Here is a 23783-nt window from a genome sequence, read left to right on the forward strand (position 1 = left end):
TCTGTTCCCATGATGTTCAGATGCTCAGAAGAGTTGAAGCAAGCTTTGTCACTTGGCCATCACACTTAGGACTACAAATATAGGTGAAATTAAAAGTAAATGTTGGCAGAAAACACACCTGATGAGTTTGAACAAAAAAAAAGTTAAAAATAGACCAGTCCAAATAGAGAATAAGAGTTGGGCCAGTTTAAAATAAACAGTAAAACACTCTGTCTCTATTAGAAACAAATGGTAACAGTGGTGAAAAACTCCTTTTACTTTTTTGTCCCTGATCTGGGAGACAGCATACAGTATACACTGCATTTGAACAAAAGAGTACATTCATTTAAAACCAATCCATCTGAAAGCATGCATAAAAGCTCATGACAGCTAGAAAAGAGGCCTCCTCCACTGCTAATGACAGGCTGAAAGAAATGAAGGGATTTGCGGGGGTTAGTTGGCATGTGGGCTGGAGGTGGGAATGTGTTTTTATGGAGCCCTGTTTGTGTGGAGGTGTCCCTGATAAAGGTCCAGAAGAAGTCATGAACTTTGGTCTTAGACGGCTCCTTTTTGTGTCTGCTCTGTTGGTACAGTGTACACCCTACAGAGAGAGAGAGAGAGAGAGAGAGAGAGAGAGAGAGAGAGAGAGACCCCTTCACATTCATGTACATGATTTCAGTTCTCTCTTCCTATAACTTTGTAAAAACAGCCACTGTCTATGTTTAATGTAGTTACTGTCTATAGGCCTTTACAGTGTGAGCATCATCTATTAGTACAATTTCAGACACATGTCAGATGTGTTTAAAAATGTGTTAATCTTCAGGAAAAGAAGATAAAACATCCTCCACAGAGAACGGATTGAATTGACAGACACCCACAGACACCAACATGTTAATACATAACAATATGACTCAGAAACATCCCACTCAGAAATCCCACTCCAGATTACATCTGTGACACTGTATTTAAATATAATTATTGCATTTAACACTGAAATACTTCACTTAATATAATTCATTTATGTCTATTTGCATTTTTGCACACTTTATTGCTTTAACAATATCGTCTGCTAGAATTACTGTATTAACCAAATACTGTATTCTGTCGATGTTGTTCTGGTTGCTACCTCAGTGACTGCTGTGCTCATATATGCTAGACTATCTGCTAATATGTCATTGTATGTTATGTCCTACTACACATTCTCAGTACTGTATACGGTATGTGTTTTTTTGCATTTATTGTAAGCCTTTCGTATTTATTGCACTGTGCCATCTGCACTGTGTATATTGTATTGTTTTGCACTTGTGTTGTCCTGGAGGAATGTTGTTTCATTTCACAGCTGAAATGACAAAGCCTCTTGAACTTGAACTGCAACTTAAATCAGGACGTTTCTGCACTTTTATTCACTTAGAAACATCAACATGTCATTTGAGCAGGGGTGCACAAACTTTTGCACACGACTTTACCCAATGATACTCTTGAGACCAAGCACCATTTTTCACATGGTGAAAAATGATTCAATTATTTTGTTCACCTGTTTTATTTTTACAAGCTATCTCAAGCACCATGCACTCACTCCATGTGAAAGTGCACATAACGTTTCAGCTCCTGGATGAGGCAGTGACACTATCTGTGCTGCTTTCACTTTTCCAAAATGCAAAGTTGCCTGTCCCTTGTCACCATTTGCCCATTTTATGACATCTTTATGCACTTATTATATATTCTACCTGTCTAAGGTGCAGCACAGCCTAATGTCAACCTTTAGGATGTGCACATACAAGTTTAATAAGAGCAGACAACCTTGACTCAATACATGCTTATAACAGAAGCCAATGGGCAGGTGCTTGAGCAGCTTTTTGAGTTTACATATTGCCTGTTCTTGTCTAAGTAGTACAAGGAAACAGTACAAGGAAACAGTACAAGGAAATTGACTGAGGTAATGAACTGTGCAGTACAGATTTGGCAGATAGTATGATAAATAATGCTGGTGCATTTCTTTAAAAATCATCCCAATCTATTGAATCGCTCTCATAACTACACAACTTACAATGTAGATTCATAGTAGAAAATAAATCTAAAAATTCATTTAGATATTGCACCTGAAGTCATTACATAGACACCAGGCTTTATTTGTTTTTCCATTGAGTCTTTTACTAATCTGGCCTACAAACACTAGACACCAAGTTTCATTAAATTACAATGGTTGATTTTTACCAACATTATTAGGTACCTGAAAAAGAAGCAACTTCCACTGGTAGTATGTGTACAGGCAGTGGGAGCTTCCATGCTAACTTTAGCTTTGAATAGAGGAATATTTAATCATTACTATGAAAACACAGAAATGAATAGTTCTCATTGTGCAAAGACAGTGACATATTTAGGTTGTTCAAACAATACTGACACACTTGGCTTCATTCTCTTCACATAAAGACTCTCATATTTTCTCCTTTGAATTAAACTGACCTATCCACGCCCCGCCCTGAAATGTGTTTCATCATAGTGACTGGTGCAGGACCGAACATGATGTGCAGAACGTTGGCAAAAATCCAATTCGACCTGTTTGTTGTTTGCTTACCTAGTTTTGTCTCCTCAATCTAGTTGTAGCCAATTCCACTCACTAACTAGATCTCCCTGTACAATGCTACTAATTTGGAAGGGTAAAGGATAGCATGTGCTTCTTCTGAGGCCTCTTTTTGAGCTATAAAAGGTCAACATCTTCTGAGGAGAGCACAAACTATCAAGTTCTGTTACATCAGCTAACAGATGCTGTGTAGGCTAGCATCTATCTCAGTGCTGGAAAGAGGGTGAGCCCTTTCATGCTTTCTTGGAAGGATGTCTGTGGCATCACCAGGGACTACATTTGCGATCTCTTGATGATAAGATTGGCGCTTATACACTACTTGTGAGCCTCGCTTAGTTTTCCCCAAGTACCTACATTTGTGGGAGTTTCCTTTGTGACATCAGTAATGTCAGTAAAGTCAAGGTACCCATTGTCAACAACAAGATATAAGGCTTAGCTGGCCAGCATCACTATAACACCTAATTCTAGTGAACTTTCTTGCTCATTGATCCAATCTTGTATCCTCAGATACTTATATATATATGTATATATATATATATATATATATATATATATATATATAAAGAGAGAGAGAGAGAGAGAGAATATATATATACTACACAGGTTGGGTTGGCTCAGATAAGTTGTCCTCAAATAGATCTTTGTAAATACGTGTCAAAACAGCATTCTAACTCTAAAATGAACCCCTAAAATCATGACCCCCAGAATATATATGTGACCAGCATAAGCCATGCCCCATCCATTACCGTGGTTTCCATGAAAGATTTTAGAGTAGAAGTATATACAAGGTTGGAAGAAAACCTTGCATTTCCAAAATTATAATTTTACAGGAGAAGGAAAAAACCTACTTTACTTTTAATGCATGTCAATGGAACCAGACTTTTTTCCAAGTCATTTTGGGTCATTGCTTTTAGTCCATGTGTTATGAAATTTACATGCAAAGTAAAGGACAACATGTGTTTTCAAATTAGGTCAAAAACTGAAAAACGTCAAAAATGGAGACACAAGGTTTTCGTCCAACAAGAGCCATATAAATAAAAATAATACATGGCCACAACTTATTAACATGTGGAAATGAGATCCACGACTTAGTAAGGCATGGGAGATAATTAAGTCGTGGCCACCACTTAGTAAGGTGTGGAATCTAGATTATGCCTTACTAAGTCATGGCTATGACTTGATTATCTTCTTCCCACGTGTGTGTGTGTGTGTGTGTGTGTGTGTGTGTGTGTGTGTGATATGTAGTATGTTCCAACCAATCTATACCTAAAGTGTGATTTTACATGCATATAAAATGAAAATGACACTTAAAGGTAAGGTAAAGCTCTACAGTTTTTTAGGTCTCATAATAAAATATATATCTAATATATATATAATCTAAAATACATATCTAAAAATACTACCATTCCCTCTATTGCCTTTTAGGTTGAATGTTTTTTGCCAATTATCTTTAAAGCCTACTCAACTTTGCAGTGGTTACAGTGAAACAAGGCAATTCCACTGCAGTTTATCTTGCAACATGAACTGGGTACGTTGAGTTCATGTGTTTGCTGTTCACAACACAACCTGTCCGTGTTGTAGTTAATACTCAGTCGCGTGGTTATTTATTTATTTATTTATTTACTTATTTGTTTGGCTTATATTAGCTTTCATTGTGTCTGTCTTCCCTCTGCATGCTTGGAAAGGACTCTGTGCCCTGGCAGGCTCAGTGTTGATCCACAGCGCTCCGGGTTGCTGTGCGATTAAGCCGCTTTTCAGCCACCCTATCTCTCAACACTGAAGGGGGGAAAAAAAACACCCAGCTCAGCGAACTCCATTCCCTAGAGGTAACCTGTAATCCTGCAAAAGAATTTAACCTCAATAAAAGTGAAAAGCAAGAAAGAGACTGAGAGAACAGGGAATAAAGTGGTTATAAATGTCACACAGACACAGAGAGAGAGGTTGACATATATAAAGAAAGACAGCCAGGAATCCAGACAAACAGAAGTCCAGACAGACAGACAGATAGACAGACAGAGAGACAAGCAGCTTGTGGCTCTGCAGGGATACAGAACACTAAAGCTGTTGTTTAAGGGGAAAACGCATCAGACAGCATATCTCTCTCTCTCTGTCTCTCTCTCTCTCTGTCTCTCTCTCTACCTACCTACCTTTTGCACTTTCCTTCTCCCTCAATCTCTTCCACTGTTCACTCTTCCTCCCTCTCTTATCTCATTCTCTATCTTTTCTTCTGTTGTTTCTTTTGCTCTATTTTTGTCTCATTTCTATATCTCTATCTTTTGCTCTTTTCTCTCTCTGTCTCTCCTTCTTCACTCTCTCTTCATCCCTCTCACTCTATCTTTTGCTCTTTTCTCTCTCTGTCTCTCCTTCTTCACTCTCTCTTCATCCCTCTCACTCTATCTTTTGCTCTTTTCTCTCTCTGTCTCTCCTTCTTCACTCTCTCTTCATCCCTCTCACTCTATCTTTTGCTCTTTTCTCTCTCTGTCTCTCCTTCTTCACTCTCTCTTCATCCCTCTCACTCTATCTTTTGCTCTTTTCTCTCTCTGTCTCTCCTTCTTCACTCTCTCTTCATCCCTCTCACTCTATCTTTTGCTCTTTTCTCTCTCTTTTCCACTTTTTCTTCCTCTCTTCTCTTTCCATGCTCTCTCACTCTTTTTTCTCTTTTGCCCCCCCTCTCTTTTTCTCTCTCTTTTTTCTCTTCATCTCTCTCACTCTAAATACATTTTGCTCTTTTCTCTCTAATGTCTCTTGTCTTTTCCACTCTTTCTTCCTTTTTCTCATTCTGTCCCACTTGCTCTTTCTCTTCTTCTTCTCTACCTCACTCTTTTTCTCTTTTGCTCCTCTCTCTCTCTCTCTTTTTTCTAATGTCTCTTTTGCTCTTTCCTTCCCTCAAGCTCTCTTGCTTTGTCTCTCTCATTCATTTCTCTCTGTCTCTCTCTCGCTCTCTCTTTCTCCCCTGCTTGCTGAGCAGGTCATGTATCACCCCTCATAGCTTTAGTGACTAAATGAAACTGATTACTGTGCAAAACAGGCACACCAGGCAAACACACCACACATACACACACACACACACACACACACACACACACACACACACACACACAGCCCTATAAGACTGAGGAAACAGGGGAGGAAAGTTATGAAAGAAACAAATAAAAAACTCACTCTCACTCATAACTCAACATATTTTGGAATAAGAACAACACAATTATAAACGACCTAATTCTGAAAGTCTGATAAATAAGCTGATTAGGCAGATGAAAGAAAGTAGCTGAGTTCGGGGAAAGTAACTCGCAGTAATTTCTAAAATCATGCAGCTTCAAGGCTCTTGACCACACTGAGCGGAAACAGGCACTGCCACCATTCATTAGAACAGGGCTTCTTCTTTTAATGCCAGGACCCACGTGGAGAGGCACAGATTGTCTCAACATCCAAATGAAATAAGACAAACTTGCTCACTCAATATTAATGTCCTTTCAATCAAGACACACAATAGCACACCATGATTAGAGACTGAGACGTGCACAGGCCTACAATGACCTGAAATAATAAAATAAAGGCACTTAATTTATTCTATATTTATACACAATCTATTCAAGTCTTATGTTTAGTATAAACACATCAATAAAAGTCATTAACGTTTAGTTTACACTACTAAGTTTGCTTTCAGCAACAAGCTTCTTCAGGAAGCGTATTGATCGTGTTTCTAAGCTCACAGAAAGCAGCAAAGATAGACTTAAAGCACTGAGCTCAGAAACCGCACGTCCCTTCCATCCGTATCACTGAGTAACTGCACATATCAGATATAAATAGCCACCCTAAAGTACAGCAGTGCGGCAAGGTGTCAACAGTTGCAGAAAAAGTGTGCTTCCTTCTTTTGATCTGTTACACATTTCATTTAGCTCTGCTTTCAGGAAAAAAACAAACAGTATGCCCTTTTTCAACTTCCTCACCACCTTACACTTACCCACCACTGTCTCGTGACTCTTGAAAAAGCACTGCAGCAGACTTAAAAAGTCTTTCTGAGATATGATAGAAAATGCTTTACTTGAAGGCTACATATCATTGGCATAACCATGCAACAAACATGTCATCGCAGATGTCAGCAATTCTAATTTCTAATTTAGAAACATTGACCACTTATGCTTGCACAAAGAGGAATTTAACCTCTGCATTTAACCCATCCATGCAGTCAAACTCCCAGGTACAGACACAATAGCGAACGCACACTTCACAGTGAGCACACTTGCCCAGAGTGGTGGGCTGCCCTATCCACAGCACTTGGGGAGCAGCTTGGGGTTTTGTGCCTTGCTGAGCTCGGTAGGCTCAGAAGATCGAGCCAGTGACCAGTGGTTCTTTAACATCCAATCCATGAGTGCATATAATGTTCATGGTTGGTATAGTGTAGTGGGTAACACCTCTGCCTTCTACGCTGTAGACAGGGGTTCAATCCCCACCTGGGTAGACACCCTACACTATATCAATAAGAGTCCTTGGGCAAGACTTCCAAAAATCCCTTCGCCTACCTTTATAAAATGATCAAATTTTAAGCCGCTCTGGATAAAAGCGTCTGCCAAATGCCATAAATATAATATGAAAATATAAATAATATAAAAGTGTCATGTTGCCTTTACTTATAATTGCCATGACTGACGCCATAATGCTTATAATAATGTTATAATGCCAGCTACTCTGTGACATTAAACATAAAAGCATCTGTTATAATGACTAAGAGTAACAGTAACCTGACATTGTTATATTACTGAACTAAATCTGTCATGGCAGCAAATGACGTTTGTCATGACATATTTATGGCATGATTATGTCAGTTTTATGTAGCAGAATTCATATTTGGATGCATGAAAATGTATCTCTTCTTCCAACAGACTTGTTTCTTCTCACCAGAGCACAAATACACAGCAATATCATTAATACTGATTGTGTGAGTTAAATAGCATCTTTTCTGTTGAATGCAGTGATGAACTAATAAGATCTAGATGTCAAAACTCTTCCAGAGAATGGAAATAAAAACAGCTCTATGATAATGTCAGTTCTACTAGCACCACTATGGGAGTTCTAATAGTCTGTTAGGCCTAAGCTAACGCTTGTGCACACAACTGTTGTAGCTGAAAGCTTGCCAGAGACATTCTATATGTTCTATTTGAAGCTTGTAACAGATATACAACCTAGCCGTTTTATAAAGACTCTCAGTAAAGAGCCCTGCTACTACTGTTTTCTATTTCTAACAAATGCCTGAAGCCTGGTAAGACTGTAGCTCATACAAGCAGTGACATATCTAGAACTTCCAGAAGGTCCACTTTTATCCACAAAGAGCCAGAGTGGATAAAGGTTTTTTATCCCATTTGAGCAGATGCACACTTGATTCTCAGTCTTCAGACAAGTGGATGGTTATACGAGGTGTGCTTTGCTGGAATGAAAAAATGCAGCCACACCAGCCCTTTGTGGAAAAGAGTGGTGACCCCAAGTCTAGAGTAATGGGCCTTATTCACCAATATCTTCCTACATTTTTTCTTAAACTTGTTCTTGAGAAAGGCCCTAAGAAAACGTCTACATCAGATTCTTGGCGTGTTCCAAAACCATGGAATCATCCACATCTTTGTGCTCTTGAGTATGTCAATTCTGTTCATACCTAAGAACAAATACTAAATAATAAAATACTGGTGAATGTCAATCTCCATGAAAATTGCATAAGTGGGTTTTAAGAAGAAATTTATTTTTAAGTACAGTTGGTGAATGAGGCCCAAAGTTTTTTTTTTTCCTCACAAACCTGGTCCCACCAATTGGAAACCAAAATATGATTGTTTTCACAGTCAGTTCCTAATTATGTTGGTAGCTCATCTCAAACATCTGTCCAAGTCCTGAAGACCTACTCAATGGCAGCGCTTGCTTGGCTGTGTCTACATAGATTTGGTTAGTTTTCCAATAGGTGTATCCAGTTTTTAATATTTTCAAGTTTACAACTATAATAAAAAAATGAAATAAGTGCTATTACAGCTCTTGTAGAGATGAACCACTTAAATGGCCAGGACCTGCCAGTAGGCCCAAAGTTATATTACTCTATTATATAAGCTAAAAACAGCTCAACCAGTTTGCAATAAAGACCCTGTAGTCAGTGAATACTAAGGCTTAGTATGTAATAATGTTTAAAGGAGTTAAATACAGCAAGGGTAATTATTCTATTGAATAAAATGCGCAAAAATATCTCCATTTGGTCATTGTCAGTTTTTGACATAGCTGGAAGAGCCTGTTGCTCTTTATATTGTATGCAAATTTTATAAAGAATGGAACAAAAGAAACAGCCCAAAATAACTTGGCAAAAATCCTGGTTCCTTTGACTTACATTAAAAGTAAAGTAGGTTTTGTCCTTGTCCTGTAAAGTTATCATTCTGAAGAACACGTTATCATTTTCCAACAACAGCAATATATATATATATCTCCTTACACCACTATTGTGTATTTGAGGATACAAGATCAATGAGCTAGTAATGCCAGCTTTATTAAAAATAAAAGAAAGGCTACATAATAAAATGTTATTAAGGGTCAAATATGCTTATTCAAGAACACTTACTAAACCATCGTGCATGGATCCTTCTCAAAGTATGACCTTAAGTGAGGAGAGCAACGCACTGCCTCATGCTATATCTCTAACCACTGTTACTCTTTCTCTTTTTCAGGAACTGGTTGGGGCAGTTTGAGTCCTGTTCCTTTCTGACAGATAGCATCAAGATGAAGAGAGCTGATTTTCAGCTTAGCATGTACTGCTGTTTTTCTCGCTCTGTTTTCCCCTTTTCTCTGAAACGTGTGTTGTGTGAGACACGTTTCTAAAGCAGGTCACATCATGTTCCCCTCCATCCACCCCTGCACAGTTCTCTTGTTGTGTTTGGTGGGGTTGCTGTTGACAGCTGAGGGTCTGAGAGATACTTGACATAGACTTGCATATAAGCTTTAGGCTACATTACATTGTTGAATTGGCAGAAATCTGATTTGGGCTAAAATTGAGCAATAAGTCTGTCTTCACATTACAGGCCTTGATGTTCAGTTCACTGACCTTTCTGTCCTGATGGCTCATATTCAAGTTTATAACCCATAGCTGTCATTAGAGTGGGCACATCTCTGCCCTGAAAGGACCCAGATGTGTACATCAGAATCACTAACATCATACGCATGATTCAAACGCATCAACCAAATGAGTGAATTAGCAGCATAAGCTTTTATCACAAATATTATTTTGCAGAGATGGAGACACTTGAGCTGCTTGTTTGCTCACTCTCAACCTGACTCGAAACTGCAATTGACTCACAAGACTAAAAACTTAAAAACTCTGTAGACACTGTAAATAAAGCCTTAACAGGCACACCTTTGTCAATTTTAGGATTATCATTTACTAATCAATGGGGTGAATTTACCTTGTGCGTCATGAACAACAAACAAACTAACCACTAGAATGAGCCTACGTCAATTCATCGATAACTTGAACTTCAGTATTAGAGAAAGATGTACTGGCGCTAACTTTAAGTTCAGCGCTGCTGCCACATTAACGATGAATGATGCCACTTGTGCAGTGACAAAAACCTGCATGATTTCCAATCTGACGGTTGCATGGCCACAAATCAGACATTCATGATTTCGGACCGCATATAAAAGTAGCTCAGATCTGATTAGGAAAGATCAGATTTGCGTGTCTACACAGCTTGGAAATATTCAGATCCGTGTCACATTAAGGCAAAAAATGAGATTTGTACTACTTCAGTCTGGTAATCTGAACTAGCCAAAGCTGCATGGAGTGCTTTTTGTGCTCACTGCACACACTGTAACAATAGCATCACTGACACCGGAATAAATCCCTCTTAACCTTTCTGAATTCTACTGAACTTTTCTGCTCTGTTATAATGAAATAAATAATACTGCTGGCAGCACTTTTTGTAGCTACTTAGCCAATGAGATTAAAAATAAAATATTCATGGAAAGAAAATGTTAACACAGCCTTAAACCAGCTTAATCTTTCAAATGAAAGTGACCTTTCAAAGGTAAACAACATCTTTTTGGTCAAAATGATGCAATTCATGTAGTATAGTGTGCACAGGCTTCTAAACTCCACAGGCCTGACTGCAACTGGTGCATCCAAAACAGCATACCACTACAGTCTCAGAAATAAAAGTAGTAAACTGTCACTGGGGCCCGGACCCCTCTTGTCATCGGGGTGGTACCCTCAAAAGTACATCTCAGTACATTTAGTCAGGGAACATAATGTAACTATCATAATCCATTAAAATGATATTTTTTAAGTTGTACTGACTCCACACACCTCATCTCATCTCCAGACTTTTATTTTATTGTCTTGTTTCAAAAATTTGGTCATGTAAAGGAACAAATACAAACTTTTTACCTGGAAAAACTTACTTAAGGTTCACAACTGGACCTAAAAACCATTCATGTACCTTTGAGGGAACAATTACATGAACAAAAAATGTACCTGAACAGAACTTTTATTTCTAACAGCATATACTATCCATACTATACCTGTGATGGACAGTAACTAAGTAAATGTAATTAGTTTCTGTACTTTCTGTAGTTTTTTTTGTGTATTTGTACTTTACTTAAGTATTTCCAATTTGGGCAACTTTGTGTAAATAGACCACAATATAGAAATATGTACACATCACATATGCAGTCATGACTGTCATGTGTCTTTTTTTCTGAATTCATACAAACACTTTTTATAGTAAATTAGTTTCAGCTAGTCTATGTTTATGAACAGAGACCTACAGATCAACATATTAAAAGAAAACGTATTTGTGATCCTGTGTTGAAAGCAGGTTTTTATTAAACTTGTAATTAAGTTACAAATAAATCTTAAACTGAAACTTTGCTTGCTTGTAAAAAGGCTTTTAGAGCCACTCGGTTCTACCTGATGAAAACTGTTTACCTTCTGTGTTTTGTGACTCGCAACCACATCATTTTATTAGTGTCAGACTAATTAATGACGTTCTATTAAAAGACTGATTTACCAAAAGTGACACTGGAGGATTTTCACCTAAAATGAGTTCATGAAGCGAGTGTTGTTACAACAATGATAACAGGACATTAGAGCCATAATTAATCTTTTAGTACTTTTACTTTCGATACTTAAGTACATTTGAAGGTAAATACTTCAGTAATTTTACTCAAGTGGAGGTCTAGAGTAAGGACTTCTACTTTTACTGGAGTAATATTTTACCTTGGGCGTCTCTACTTTAACTCAAGTACATGATTTGTGTACTTCGTCCACCACTTTACTATACTAATTGAGTACTATTGGTTTTGGACCCCCCCCCCTCCCCCCCACCTCATTTTGTTTAGTTTTTTTGCCTTTTGATATAAACTGCTGGCTTAATTAATTAATTAATACTAGTCATGATAGAAAAGAGTGAGATTATCTAAAACATTCAGATTCCACCTCAGCACTCAGGTCTAAAGCAGTTGGAAGTGCACGTTTTCTGCATCATCACACTTTCTGATAAGTAATCACAATTACTGTCTCTGCTGCTTCTGCCTAATTCCCACTGGCTAGAATCAACAAATATTGAATTACTTGCTAATGCACTCTGACTTTTATTTTGTTTGTGACTCAATCTGATGATAAAAATGATTTTTGGCTTCACGCAACTCAGGATAAATTTGCGTTCACACTCACGCAAATATAAAATGTTGGAAACCTTGCAATATATTTAATTTAAATACCTATAATGGTAATTAACAGGTGAACAATGATTTTTCACATGTGTACTAATTTATATGTTGTAATGTATTGAGAGCATTTTTCAAATATAAAAAAATCTGATCTATGTCAAATTTACCTCCAAAACATTCTTTTGTGTCACCACACTGTAATATGAACATAGGCCTCTTTCGTTTTGCTCTGATGCATTATTGCAACTCTCCGACATGGAGTGGCCTGCCTATTTCTCAGTGAGCTGTTACTCACCCGACTGGTCTGGCTGCCCATGTCGATGAGGTGAGTGGAAAAACGGAGATTGTGAAGCTCCTCACAAGAGTGAGGCACTGATGTGTCACTTTAGATTTCAGTGCTCTTGAAGGCTCAGGTGCACAGCTCAATAAGACTTTACAAGAACAAAAACGAGCCCAGCTGAAAGTCGGCGCTGAATCGCGCCAGCTTTAGCAAATACTTGCTTTTTTCCACCAGCTACTGCCAAATCCTTCTTAACTGCACTGGCAGCAGGGACCATGTGTGGAAATTAATATGTACACATCTCGCTGCGGGATTGGAAGTAATTTCGCTATGCTTTCTTTAGTCGTTCAGCAGATTAGCAATACGCTTCTCACACACACATACAGACGGCTCTTCATGGCAAAGAGTTGTTTCCATATTAGGAGCCTTGTGTTCCTGTATAAGTCAGTATGAAAGTAGCCATAAAGATGCAAAACAGTTCTCACCCTTGTTCCCGGTTTTGCAGATGACGTCTGAACAAAACAATCGCTGTGGGAGAAATAATAAAAAAAAGTGTTAAATTTTAGGCAATACTAAACTTTTCTAGTGTTTCATTATCGGAACAAAAGGTACTAAACTGTCACTGGGGCAGTACTCCCTTTGTTACTGGGGTAACAAGGGTACATCCCAGTACTTTTAGTCAGGGAACATAACTGTATCATAATCCACTGAAATTAAATTTTATATTTCATCATTTATTATCATCACCAGGCTTTTATTTTACTGTTCTGTTTTAAATAATTCTGTTATGAAAAGGTACAAATCTGTACTTTTCACCTGAAAGAAAAAAAAAAATGAAGGTGGACAGTTGGACCTTAAAACCACTGCTGTACCTTTGAGGTAATGTTTATTTAACAAATCTACCCTCACAGAAACTTTATTTTTTTAGCAGTGTAGAATTACAGATTCTGCCGCTTTTCACACCTGATGTCTTTTTTCCTACATTGTCAATAATGTTCATTTTTCTACAGATGTTTATAGAATAATTAGCTTACATTTTACAGATGGTATCTCACTGTCTGCTCTGAAGGTAACATTAGCATTAAGCATGGTTGCTGTGAGTACACAATGTACACCCTCAGACGGAAGTTAATAAACTGTCACGGGTACCCCTCATGACAGTTTAGTGGGTGGTACACTCAACACCTTTAGTTATTTATATTAGTTAGTCACGTTTGTATGAAATACACCATGCAGAAACCAGACTTATCTTTATTTTTCTTTTTTAAAACATTAGGAGATGAAAAGGTATGAATATCTACCTCTCATATGGTAACATCAATATAGTCTACATCATTAAAAGTTCCCAATTGGGACATTTGCTACCACTATTGGCCATCATTGTACCATTTCTACTGTAAGTGTCTGGGTGAGCAAAACTGTACAGAATGCCACAGCAAACTCAGTGACCAATGACGGTCACCCCTACTGTTGACATGATAACAACCAAGATGACAGAGCAGCTGTTTTCCAGCATCAGAACTTTTTTACAAATGCCAAACGATTAAAAAATCTCTAAATTCAGCTCAAACTGAGCTACAAAGAAGAACTTAACGTTTGGTTTCTGAAGAACCAAACAACAGTAGCCCAGTGTCATTGTTTCTGTGTGAAGCAAAGAATTGGATCATATGCATTTAAAGACATTCAGTCTGTTTGTTTTGTGCTTCACCTCATGTGGCGCTACATCATTAAAATTGTAGTACAACATTGTTTATCGCATTGCTGTATCACGACATTGTTTATCAACCATGCTAAATGCTATGTTAGCTATTCTGAATAGGCATATTAACCTAGTCCAAGAATGACTGGAATAAATAATTACTTGTAAAAAGGACTTATAAAGTTTGGAATCCAAACAAACCAATATAAATTAATATAGACAAATATAGCACAGTACTATTTTTGTTCAGTTTTTACCTAATGGTTCACAGCCTCACAGGCATATGTATGTACTATGTAAAGAAAATGATTCTAGTGGTGTCCAGTTTTTTTTTCTTTTTCCCTTTTAAATTTGTGGTTCCTTTTTAGATTTTGCACTGCAGGCAAGTCTTTTGTCAGCACGTTCTTAGTCTTTTAAAGACTAAATCTATGAGCCAGTCCAGTCCAGTCCAGTGTCAAAGAGCTTAGCTGCAGCTCGCTGCTAAAAGTGTAACCGTTTATGTGTGTCCCATACCTATGATAGCTATGACAGCCACGGCAACCACACTCACTGCTGCAATGATGATTATTGTGGTGGATCCATCTACAAGAAGTGAACCAGACACAGGCATGTTAACTTGATTACATGACAAAAACACTCCACCTGGTCTAGTATAACAGTGTGATCTTTCACACATGTTCAAAATAAATGTGAAACTAACAACACTGTAAATTTAAGTATATAGATAAGAAAATGAGTTTTGAGAATTTTTCCATTATATTGAAAGAGATTTTTGTCAACATTCTGTAAACACAACTGTGAGCGGAGCACTGATAGATTAATAGACCTTTGAAGTTGTTTATCATTTTGTAGTTGATACTATGCCCACATGGGGAGCATCTTAGTGATTTTTCACTGTGAGAAAGACAGATTTCCCTTTCTTTTTAGCAAGTCATTTTCCCGGATCAGCTGTTGCTCAGGAAAGTAACAAAAAACATGAAAGTCAACAATTCAATCAATAATAAATCCTTACTGACTCTGATACACTGAAACACACTCAAACACACTGTTCTTCTCCCAAACATTTGAATGGCTGCAAGACGAAGTGTGTAAGGCTAGGTTTACACAGCAGGTAAAAGTGGCTCACATCTGATTTTCTCCCCAGATCCATTTTTTTTGTTTGGCTGTTCACATTATGTTTTAAATGTGATCTGTATGCGACATCAGTCTGAACAGATCAGCTCCTAAACTGACCTGTATGCAGTAAAGAACAATGCTTCACGTGGCTCATCCAGAGGCAAACAATCATGACGTTCAATGAATGACAGTCACTCCCAGAGCTTCAGTTTCATCTTCGCCAGCCTCACAGGAGAGATTATAAAGTTCCAAAGGTTGACACCAGGGCTCATCACCCAGAATGTGTTTGAGTTCACCATAAAAAGGCCACATTATTCAGCTATGGTCACTTCTTTGGTCAATGTCCTCAAATTCTTTAAACTTTTTTTGACGCTGCAGCCTCGGGCCTCATCCGGCTGCGTTTGGCTGTTTAATTTGAAACCTCTTTGAACACGGAGCAGTGATACGTCTCTTCTAATTTTTTGGTACCAAAGCATCAGCCTAAATGTTTGAGTCTCAGCATCATGAAATTATGACAAATGTGGAGTTGGATTGTCGTAAAAGTTGAATGAATTCCGATCTGGCTGTTCAGACTGAGTCGCATTGCAGCAGACTGGGTGTGTATCGGATTTCAGTATCACATATGAAAGTGTCTCAAATCAGAATTGAAAATGTCAGATTCAGTGCATTTTGACACACAGACAACACATCTGTGTCACATATAAGAAAAAAGACTGGATTTGGGCCACTTTTACTTGCTGTGTAAATGTAGCCTAAGTGTAGCTTCACTCCACCAAGTGTTCCAACACAGCATCCATCTCTCCCCATGGGGCAATGTAGCATTACAAACTACAATACATTTGAATGGCCACTCAAACTGGACATCATTTGTTATCAATAGGCCAAAATATGCTGTGGTTTAATGTTGCAATTTCCAAGACCTTTTTTTATTGTCTGGGTGTTTTCAATGGCTGCAAAGCCAGACTATAAACCTCCAAACTACTCAGACTGTGGGCTGCCAAAGCAACTTAACTGCCATAATTGATGAAACTTATTGGTAGGTAGTGGGTACTTTGGTGGCGAGATTGCCAGTCTTGTGATGTTAGTTCCATGAGCAGCAGTGTTAGAAAAAATTTAGCCACATTTGTAATTTCACTTTTGAATGACCTCATAATTCAGAGACTCCAATGATACTTTAGGGAAAAAGCAGCACAATACACAGCACGATACTTTAGGTTTGAAACATTTTAGTTTACAACATGGTCCGATAGCAATGGCTTTTTGAAAATACAGTTTGACTTTTTGCTTAAAGAAGAACTGCTTAGACCCAGAGTTCCTAATATGGGCATGGTGCAAAAATGACTTCAGAGGTCTATTTTTCCCAAAAAAATCCAAGAACATGTGGCCTTATGTTTGGCTTCATATGATTTTTTTTAATGAATAAAATGCAATCAAATCAGATTTCAATGTTGACTTAAGATTTTTTTTTAAACATGTATTTATTTATTTATTTTACCATCATCTCCTGTGAACTTATTTCCTAAGGATCGCTCTTCATTCTTCAATTCCTCTGTTCCAGAACTTAATCCTGAAACATACAAACATGAAATAACTTAAAAAAACATTAAAATGCTCAAACAGGAACATAGAGCATACACACACTCTCGAGTAAAGGCTTCCATCCACACACATTCAGTTTAAAGCCTCTTAAAGTAATTATCAATTTCTTTCTTTCAGTTTAGGTTTCTTGGGAATGTTCTTCTTAGGTCTAAAAATCCGAGCTCCTCATTCATTTTGAAGGTAATTTCACTTTCCTCCACAGTCCTCCAGCCTGAACTTGGCCTGTCTCGGCTGAACTGGAGGGTGAGCAGTGCCTCTCTTAACAGCTCAGTAATTCTATCAGAAGGCAATCATCCTGCAGATGAAGAGTGACAGCAGTAGGCGGCGGAGGCCTGAATGGTGGAGTGCGCATTAAGCAGAGAGACGACAGCGCCAGGCCCATCAGCCAGGCTCCGCAGGGAGAGGCTAATTGATTGCTTTCAGGAATTAATGTGACGGGTGCATTGGTTTGGCCTTACAGTAACAACCTGTCTTCATGCTGCATCTGCTGCCGCTGCTAAAGAAGGCTTACCGGCTGGATCCTCGTCTTCTTCATCATCTGTGGATGGATGAGTAGGACAGGAGAGAGAGAGAGAGAGAGAGAGAGAGAGAGAGAGAGAGAGAGAGCGAGAGAGAGAGAAAGATTGAGACAAAGAGACAGAGAGTGAGAGATACAGAGTGTCATTAATAAAAGCTTGCCACTTCACCATTATGTTCTTGCTTAAAATCAAGTTGTAAGTGTATGCATTCATATCAAAGCACCTTTTCCAATTCTATTGGGAAAGGTGAAATAAGGCATTCTAAATTTTAAATGATTAACTTTATAACAAATATTAATAACCTCCATTTTACCTAGAGATAAAAACTTTCGGGTATGTGAGAAAAAAAGTATTTATTAAAAGTTTGCTAGCTAAGAGAAAAGAGGGATGTGAGGATGATCCTACCTCCATCTGCTGAACCTTCAGGTTCTTCTGACTTCTGACTAACAGCTAAACAGATGAAAGAAGAGGAAAAACAAAACATACAGATATTTTGAACCAAGTCATGACTGGACAATTGCACCAGCTATAAGCTACTGCAAGTTCAAACACAGGCTAGTGATAACCGAAGCATTTACTTAGTTCATGTTCAAACTTCATTACATTAAAACAAGCTACACAACACTAACTGTTTTTTTTACATTGACTAAATATTTAGTCTACTAAATATTTATGCCTACCCACAAGCAGTGTTGGCGAAACCAACGGGAACTACATATATACTACATATATACTGCTAAACATATATGACCCTAGTAGAACAGGCTAGTTGCTAGAATTACTTTGGTCACTAAGATAGTGTAGTTAATAAACACAAAGAGTCATTTTCCTGAACAGGCCTAGCCTTAGTTCCTTCCAATGGAACATCTCCATTGAGGATGCTATGTAGTCCAGGACTAGGTTTAATCCCTGTCTGGGAAATTGATCCAAAACACGTGAGTTTATATTTCAGTTCCAAACAAAAAGCTAACACCCATAACTCCAGTTCAGTGAGACTCTGCAAATTGGTGAAATTTGGATGCTGATGTTGATTTTGGTTGGCTAGAAAACATTGTTTAAATAGTTGAATGTTCAGTTGTTGCAAAGACTTGTGGAAAAATAAACAAGTAAACAATGACCTAGGTATTCAATTTGATTTTATTCGGTTGATATTTTTCCATGGAATGCAGTCAGCTCAAGTTGTTGTTCATGTTTCCAGGACAGCATGTTTGTTGTTTGATTCTGACTTTGCCATCTTTTGGCATCATTATGTTTAGATGACAGCTTTGGCTTTTGTTGCTGTGCACACATTAATTAGCAATGAGATTACTTACAGATTAGTGATGCAACTGAATTTTGTGGAATAATAGTTTGAAACTAAGTAGTGTCAACTAATGACTTATTAAAGGCTTACTAAAGACTTAGGAGCACAGGTTTAATTACGAGTCTACGCATATACAGTGCAGCCCAGCCTCACTGTCTAAAAGGGGAGCAAAAAATCTTAAGCCATTATTAATTTCATCTCATGTCATCTTAACTCAGTCCAATAGAATTCCAGATTAAATTTAACACAAAGGTACAAGGTCCTACTGGAATCTTGGTGTAGAATTTGATACAGTTGATCACAAGATCATGATCCATTAACTTTAACTTTTGTCTTTGAATGGTTTAACAAATGGTTTGACAGCGAGGCAGTTTCTTGTTGTGTTTTGACTGTTGTGTTCATCTATAAAATGTAGTGCTTCATTTGGAGTTCCTCAAGGTTCTATTTTAGGATTGTTCTTTTTTTCACTCTACAGGCTGTCTGTAGGAAATGTGATCACAAACCATGAGATATTTCATTGTTACATTGATATACTATATTTTTAGTCATGACTCTGTTGACGCTAAAACGAGAATTTCTGTCATGTTTCAGCACTCTGAAACTAAGATACCCTACAAATATCCTGTGTAAATTACAGAAAAAAGTGGCCTCTTTCAATTACCACACTTCTAAACTGTGGCACTTGTTATCTTTTACATCCAGGCATCATATTGTTATTGTAATTGTTATTATTACTGAATATGCTGTAGGAGAACACATACTGTAATGTAGGTTATTGATGTCACAATGAAACTGTAAATGATGCTAGTGTAACTAAAAGCTAATTTAACAGTTATTTGTTGAGATGCTTGTTGATCTATAGAGCTATAGTGAGAAAGAGTCTGTTTTGATCATCAGGGTCCAAAATCATTAAATCCTTCAAGACAGTAATATTGTAGACTGCTATGGTTTAGACAGAGTGAACTTACTTGAGGCTGTGAGGATCAAACCCAGCAAGAATAACCGCAACATTTTCCAAGTCTGCAAAGTAAACAAACAGTTTTACAAGTCGTGACTATTCAAGATACAGATAAAAGTTCACATTACAGATTGCACAATCTGTTTTGTCTGAAACATTATACTCTAAACATCATAGGTTTGGTCTGAAAGTGAACTTTCTTTGGTCTCACCACATTTGTGATGAGTCACACCTGATGATTATCATCTTTTTCGGTATGTTTGGTGCTGTTTGGTTGAAAAGCAACCTGGGCTGATGATTTGCCAGTGCGGTTTAGTCTGTACTTTTAGGATGAGGTCACCTCTATTTCTGTTTACCAGAGTATCCAGAAAGCAGACTCAGTGGGAAACTTTGTTGAAATGTCACTGTATTGTGACTTGACATGCTCCCACAGGACTCTATTTCCCACAGTACTCAGCAGGAATTGTGAAGTGTGTGCGGTGTGTTTTTTTGGCCAGTCAGACATGTGTAGGTGGAGGTGATCCAACCCATATCTCTAGGCTTAGTTGGCCAAATACCAGCATGATTGAGCAAAAGAGCACTAGTGGGAAGTTAATCAATGTCTCTGCTGTTTGTTCTGCTGAAGAAATAATGGAATACCCCAGTGTTTTTATACCTAGTCTTGATCTGTGCCATAATTTCAATGGTTCGTGCTTTAGATCCTGTTCATTGACTTCTATCTCTATTGACTCTCAGGATCTTTTAGGCCTCCAGAGAAGACACAGTGATTTCTGGGAACTAAAATAACCTGTAATTATATAATATAATTTTTAATTTTTAATCTTTTATTCAACTGAATCATCAATCCTGTTGTATTTAAACTCTACTTTTGCAGTAGCACTAATTAAGTATTACGATGTCTAAATTAGTATACTCAATTAGTACATTTGCAGTGCTTGGTGGAAACAAAAGCTGTAATCGTGAAGTTATTCAGTTAGGAATTTTTATCCTGGTATCAAGGTAGATATAACCTTTCTCATTGGTGAGGCCTTCAGGAGCTAAACTGAGAGCCTTAGGGGGCTTTCACACCTACATTATTTGGTCTGGACTCTTAGATATTTTAGTTTAGTCCAAACCAAAATGACTAGTGTAAAAGGTGTCTTGGATGACAGTGTGGACCAAAGGATGGACATTTTTTCCAATCAAAAGAAGAAGTCTTACTTTCTGAAAGGATGAGAAAGATGATGTTCATTTTGTCCATTCAAACAGAAAAGGCTGTACACTGAACTGAAAACATCCTGACATCAGACACACACTCCTCTACAAACTAAGCAATAGGTCTGTTTACATGCATTAAAAAATACAATCATAATCAGATTTCTGCAGTTAACTGGTTATTCAAATAGATGTGTAAACAGCATGCTCCCATTTCTTAGATCAGAGCAAGGTCTAGAAATTTGTTAAAGAAACCTGATGAAGAGGCTGGATTTTAGCTCAGTAACCAGATTTCTCAGTGCATTTAAACTCTTACTCTGAATTCTTTCAAATTTCTCAGTCTATGCATGAGTGAAAACAGCCGTTGCCACGAGATGCAGCAAAACATTTTTGGAGTGATGCTGAAAACAACTACATGCTTGGCAAAATAAATAATTTTTTTAAATTTTCTAGATGACAAATTTTTATATTTTCAGGTAAAGTAGCACAATGTTGCTTTGGCATGAAGTTTGAAGTTTTACATTACATTTACATCACATCTTCTTCTGAGAAGTTCTTGGCTGGTTGCAAAGCAGAAATCCAATTACTGCCTGACTCATGTAGGCCAGCAGTTTCTCAATTATCTGATTACTCAACTCTAAGTAAATGTGTTGATCAGATTGCTGACAAAATCAGATTTTCTGCAGTTATCAGACTATTTGATGCATATTAAGTTAACGCACTCAATGTCAAGTAAAAAGGAAACACAGCCCACATAGGCGATGACGACAGGACACAGATATGTGATGCAATGTAAAGTTCTTTAGTGTTTTCACTAAATTGTAATGCGAAAACAAACCTATCCATGTCTTTATCTATGTTTTAACTATCATGTTTTTCATAAACCTGAACCTTGGTTCAGATCTGGGTCTGGGCTTTGAAATGTGAACCACCCCCCTTGGAAATTAGATTAGTCACTACAATATTTTGAAAGTGACATGTGATTTCGTATGGGTGGGACTACGTTCTTGCCAAAAACAGCACTTTAGGCCTGATTCTGAAAGCTCTAAGTTCTGTCTGCAAAAGGAAATGGTAGCCTAACTGATTTTTGTTAGAAAAAGACAAAACAACAGAAGCTGTATGCCAGGGCTCGAGAACATCTAGAACATCCAGCAGCAGCATTAGCTTAGTATAAATGTACTGTTAAAAATCTTATAGAAGCACTAGCAGAAAGAAGCGTCATCATATGTTTTCCTTTCTTGTCTCTGCATGTCAGACGAGGCATGTGAGGTCTTATATAATTATGTTCTTATGGCCTAAACCACACTTATTTTCCGACACCCATGCGTGTGGTTCACTGTGGGTACATAAACACGCATACTGGAGATGAGCGCAGTGATAATGAACTGTAGCTGCCCACTGATTTCTTTCTAACTCTGGCTACTAGATGAGTTCAGCTACTTTTTTTCCCACAGAATGTTTGAACTCTCTCTTGTGCCACCTCTTCTACTTAATAGCCTACGCAGATGTGTACGACCCACAGCTGGCCAAGCTGAGTTTCCGTTGCCTCATCCCTGTTACAATCAGCCCTGTTTAGTTCTCTCTCTCTCTGTTCCCGGATGGCTGGGAAATACCTCTTCCTAAATCTTACCGTGGAAATGTTCAAAAATAGCCACACAACAGTGTCAGCTTGTAATTTTTTTTTTGCAGAATTTCCTTTTCTTCATCCTCAAGAGGAGCTCGACCAACTTCCCCAATTTAGCCCTCTCCTTCACACATGCTATTGTTACAGATGCCTATTGTGTCAAGCTGCACTTCCTGATGGTGAATGATATTGCTGGGCCTCCACGTCAAGCGACCTGCTTTGTTCAGCAACTTGACACTCACTTTGTAAGGAAATTGTGCTAGAGCTGTATTGCACCTGCACTATGCACACTGTTACTGGCATATGTAATGCTTTAGCCAGACATTTGCTGATGGCAGTTTTCCCATGCTGGAGAACTGAAGTGAACCCTGACCTTATGGGAATTGTTGCACATGTGTGTGCAGGCATGCTTGTGCATGTGCATCTGTGTCTTTGTACAAGAAAGTGTACATACAGTCAAGACTAGTGTACAGCTGTGAGAATTAGGGGTGTTGACAGCTACTCAAATACTCAGTAAACTATTCCAGATACTTGTATTTGAATCACTATTCGGGTATCATACCATTATTTTTTGGGGGTATGAATATTCTACTTCTTGTTGCATTAGAACTGACCTAACAAACCCAAACATCCACAAAATGTTTATTCTATAGTTCATTTCACAAAGTATGTTCTTGCCTATGAAAACACAGTGGCATAGACACATTTCTAAGTACTTACTGATCCAAGATGTGCTTTGAATGAGCTCATGCTTTTGCTCAGTGCATCCAACAATAAAACAATTCACATGCATCTTTTATATAGTCATAGGAAACCTGCCAGCACACAGCAAGTTCAGCTTCTTTACTGTGATACCTTTCATTTTGGCCTGCATGGACGTGCACGTGCCATAACTTGTCTTGAGATTAATAGTTTCTGAATGTAGCACAGCAAGATGTTCAGTTTGATGGAGTTAACAAGACTGTGAAGTGTGATAGTTTTGCTCATACTGGTGAAGAAGTAGTATGTATGTTAAATTATATGACATTTTGTTAAAATTACAGTCAAGTGCTTTAATGTGTGCCTAATAAACTAGTAAGATCCTTAAAATACAAAGTACAGTGGATTCCAAATGCCAGACCACTGGTTAAAATGCTTCTATTTCATTTTAGTCGGCACACGTTTTCTTTGTTTTTAAATTACTCACAAAACTCTCTGTTGTTTATATCCAGGATAATATGAAAAACCAACAAATTCTCTTTGTGG

The 23783-nt window shown here is 37.8% G+C and overlaps 1 protein-coding gene across 2 annotated transcripts in view; it reads right to left on the minus strand.

The window, feature by feature from the left end:
- Positions 1-232: 232 nt before the first annotated feature.
- The window catches only part of si:dkey-262k9.2, a 43295-nt gene continuing 19744 nt past the window's right edge, over positions 233-23783 (minus strand). For both annotated transcript variants that reach the window (XM_037546440.1, XM_037546441.1), the window contains exons 3-9: positions 19731-19782; positions 17865-17909; positions 17453-17479; positions 16838-16909; positions 14740-14808; positions 13013-13055; positions 233-580 (exon numbers count right to left, since the gene is read on the minus strand). In XM_037546440.1, coding sequence (XP_037402337.1) covers positions 535-580; positions 13013-13055; positions 14740-14808; positions 16838-16909; positions 17453-17479; positions 17865-17909; positions 19731-19773 — 345 coding nt within the window. In that variant the 5' untranslated portion in view covers positions 19774-19782 and the 3' untranslated portion in view covers positions 233-534. The remainder of the gene's footprint in view (positions 581-13012; positions 13056-14739; positions 14809-16837; positions 16910-17452; positions 17480-17864; positions 17910-19730; positions 19783-23783) is intronic.

The sequence above is a fragment of the Pygocentrus nattereri genome, chromosome 17, assembly GCF_015220715.1.
Source record: "Pygocentrus nattereri isolate fPygNat1 chromosome 17, fPygNat1.pri, whole genome shotgun sequence".
Classification (NCBI taxonomy): Eukaryota; Metazoa; Chordata; class Actinopteri; order Characiformes; family Serrasalmidae; genus Pygocentrus; species Pygocentrus nattereri.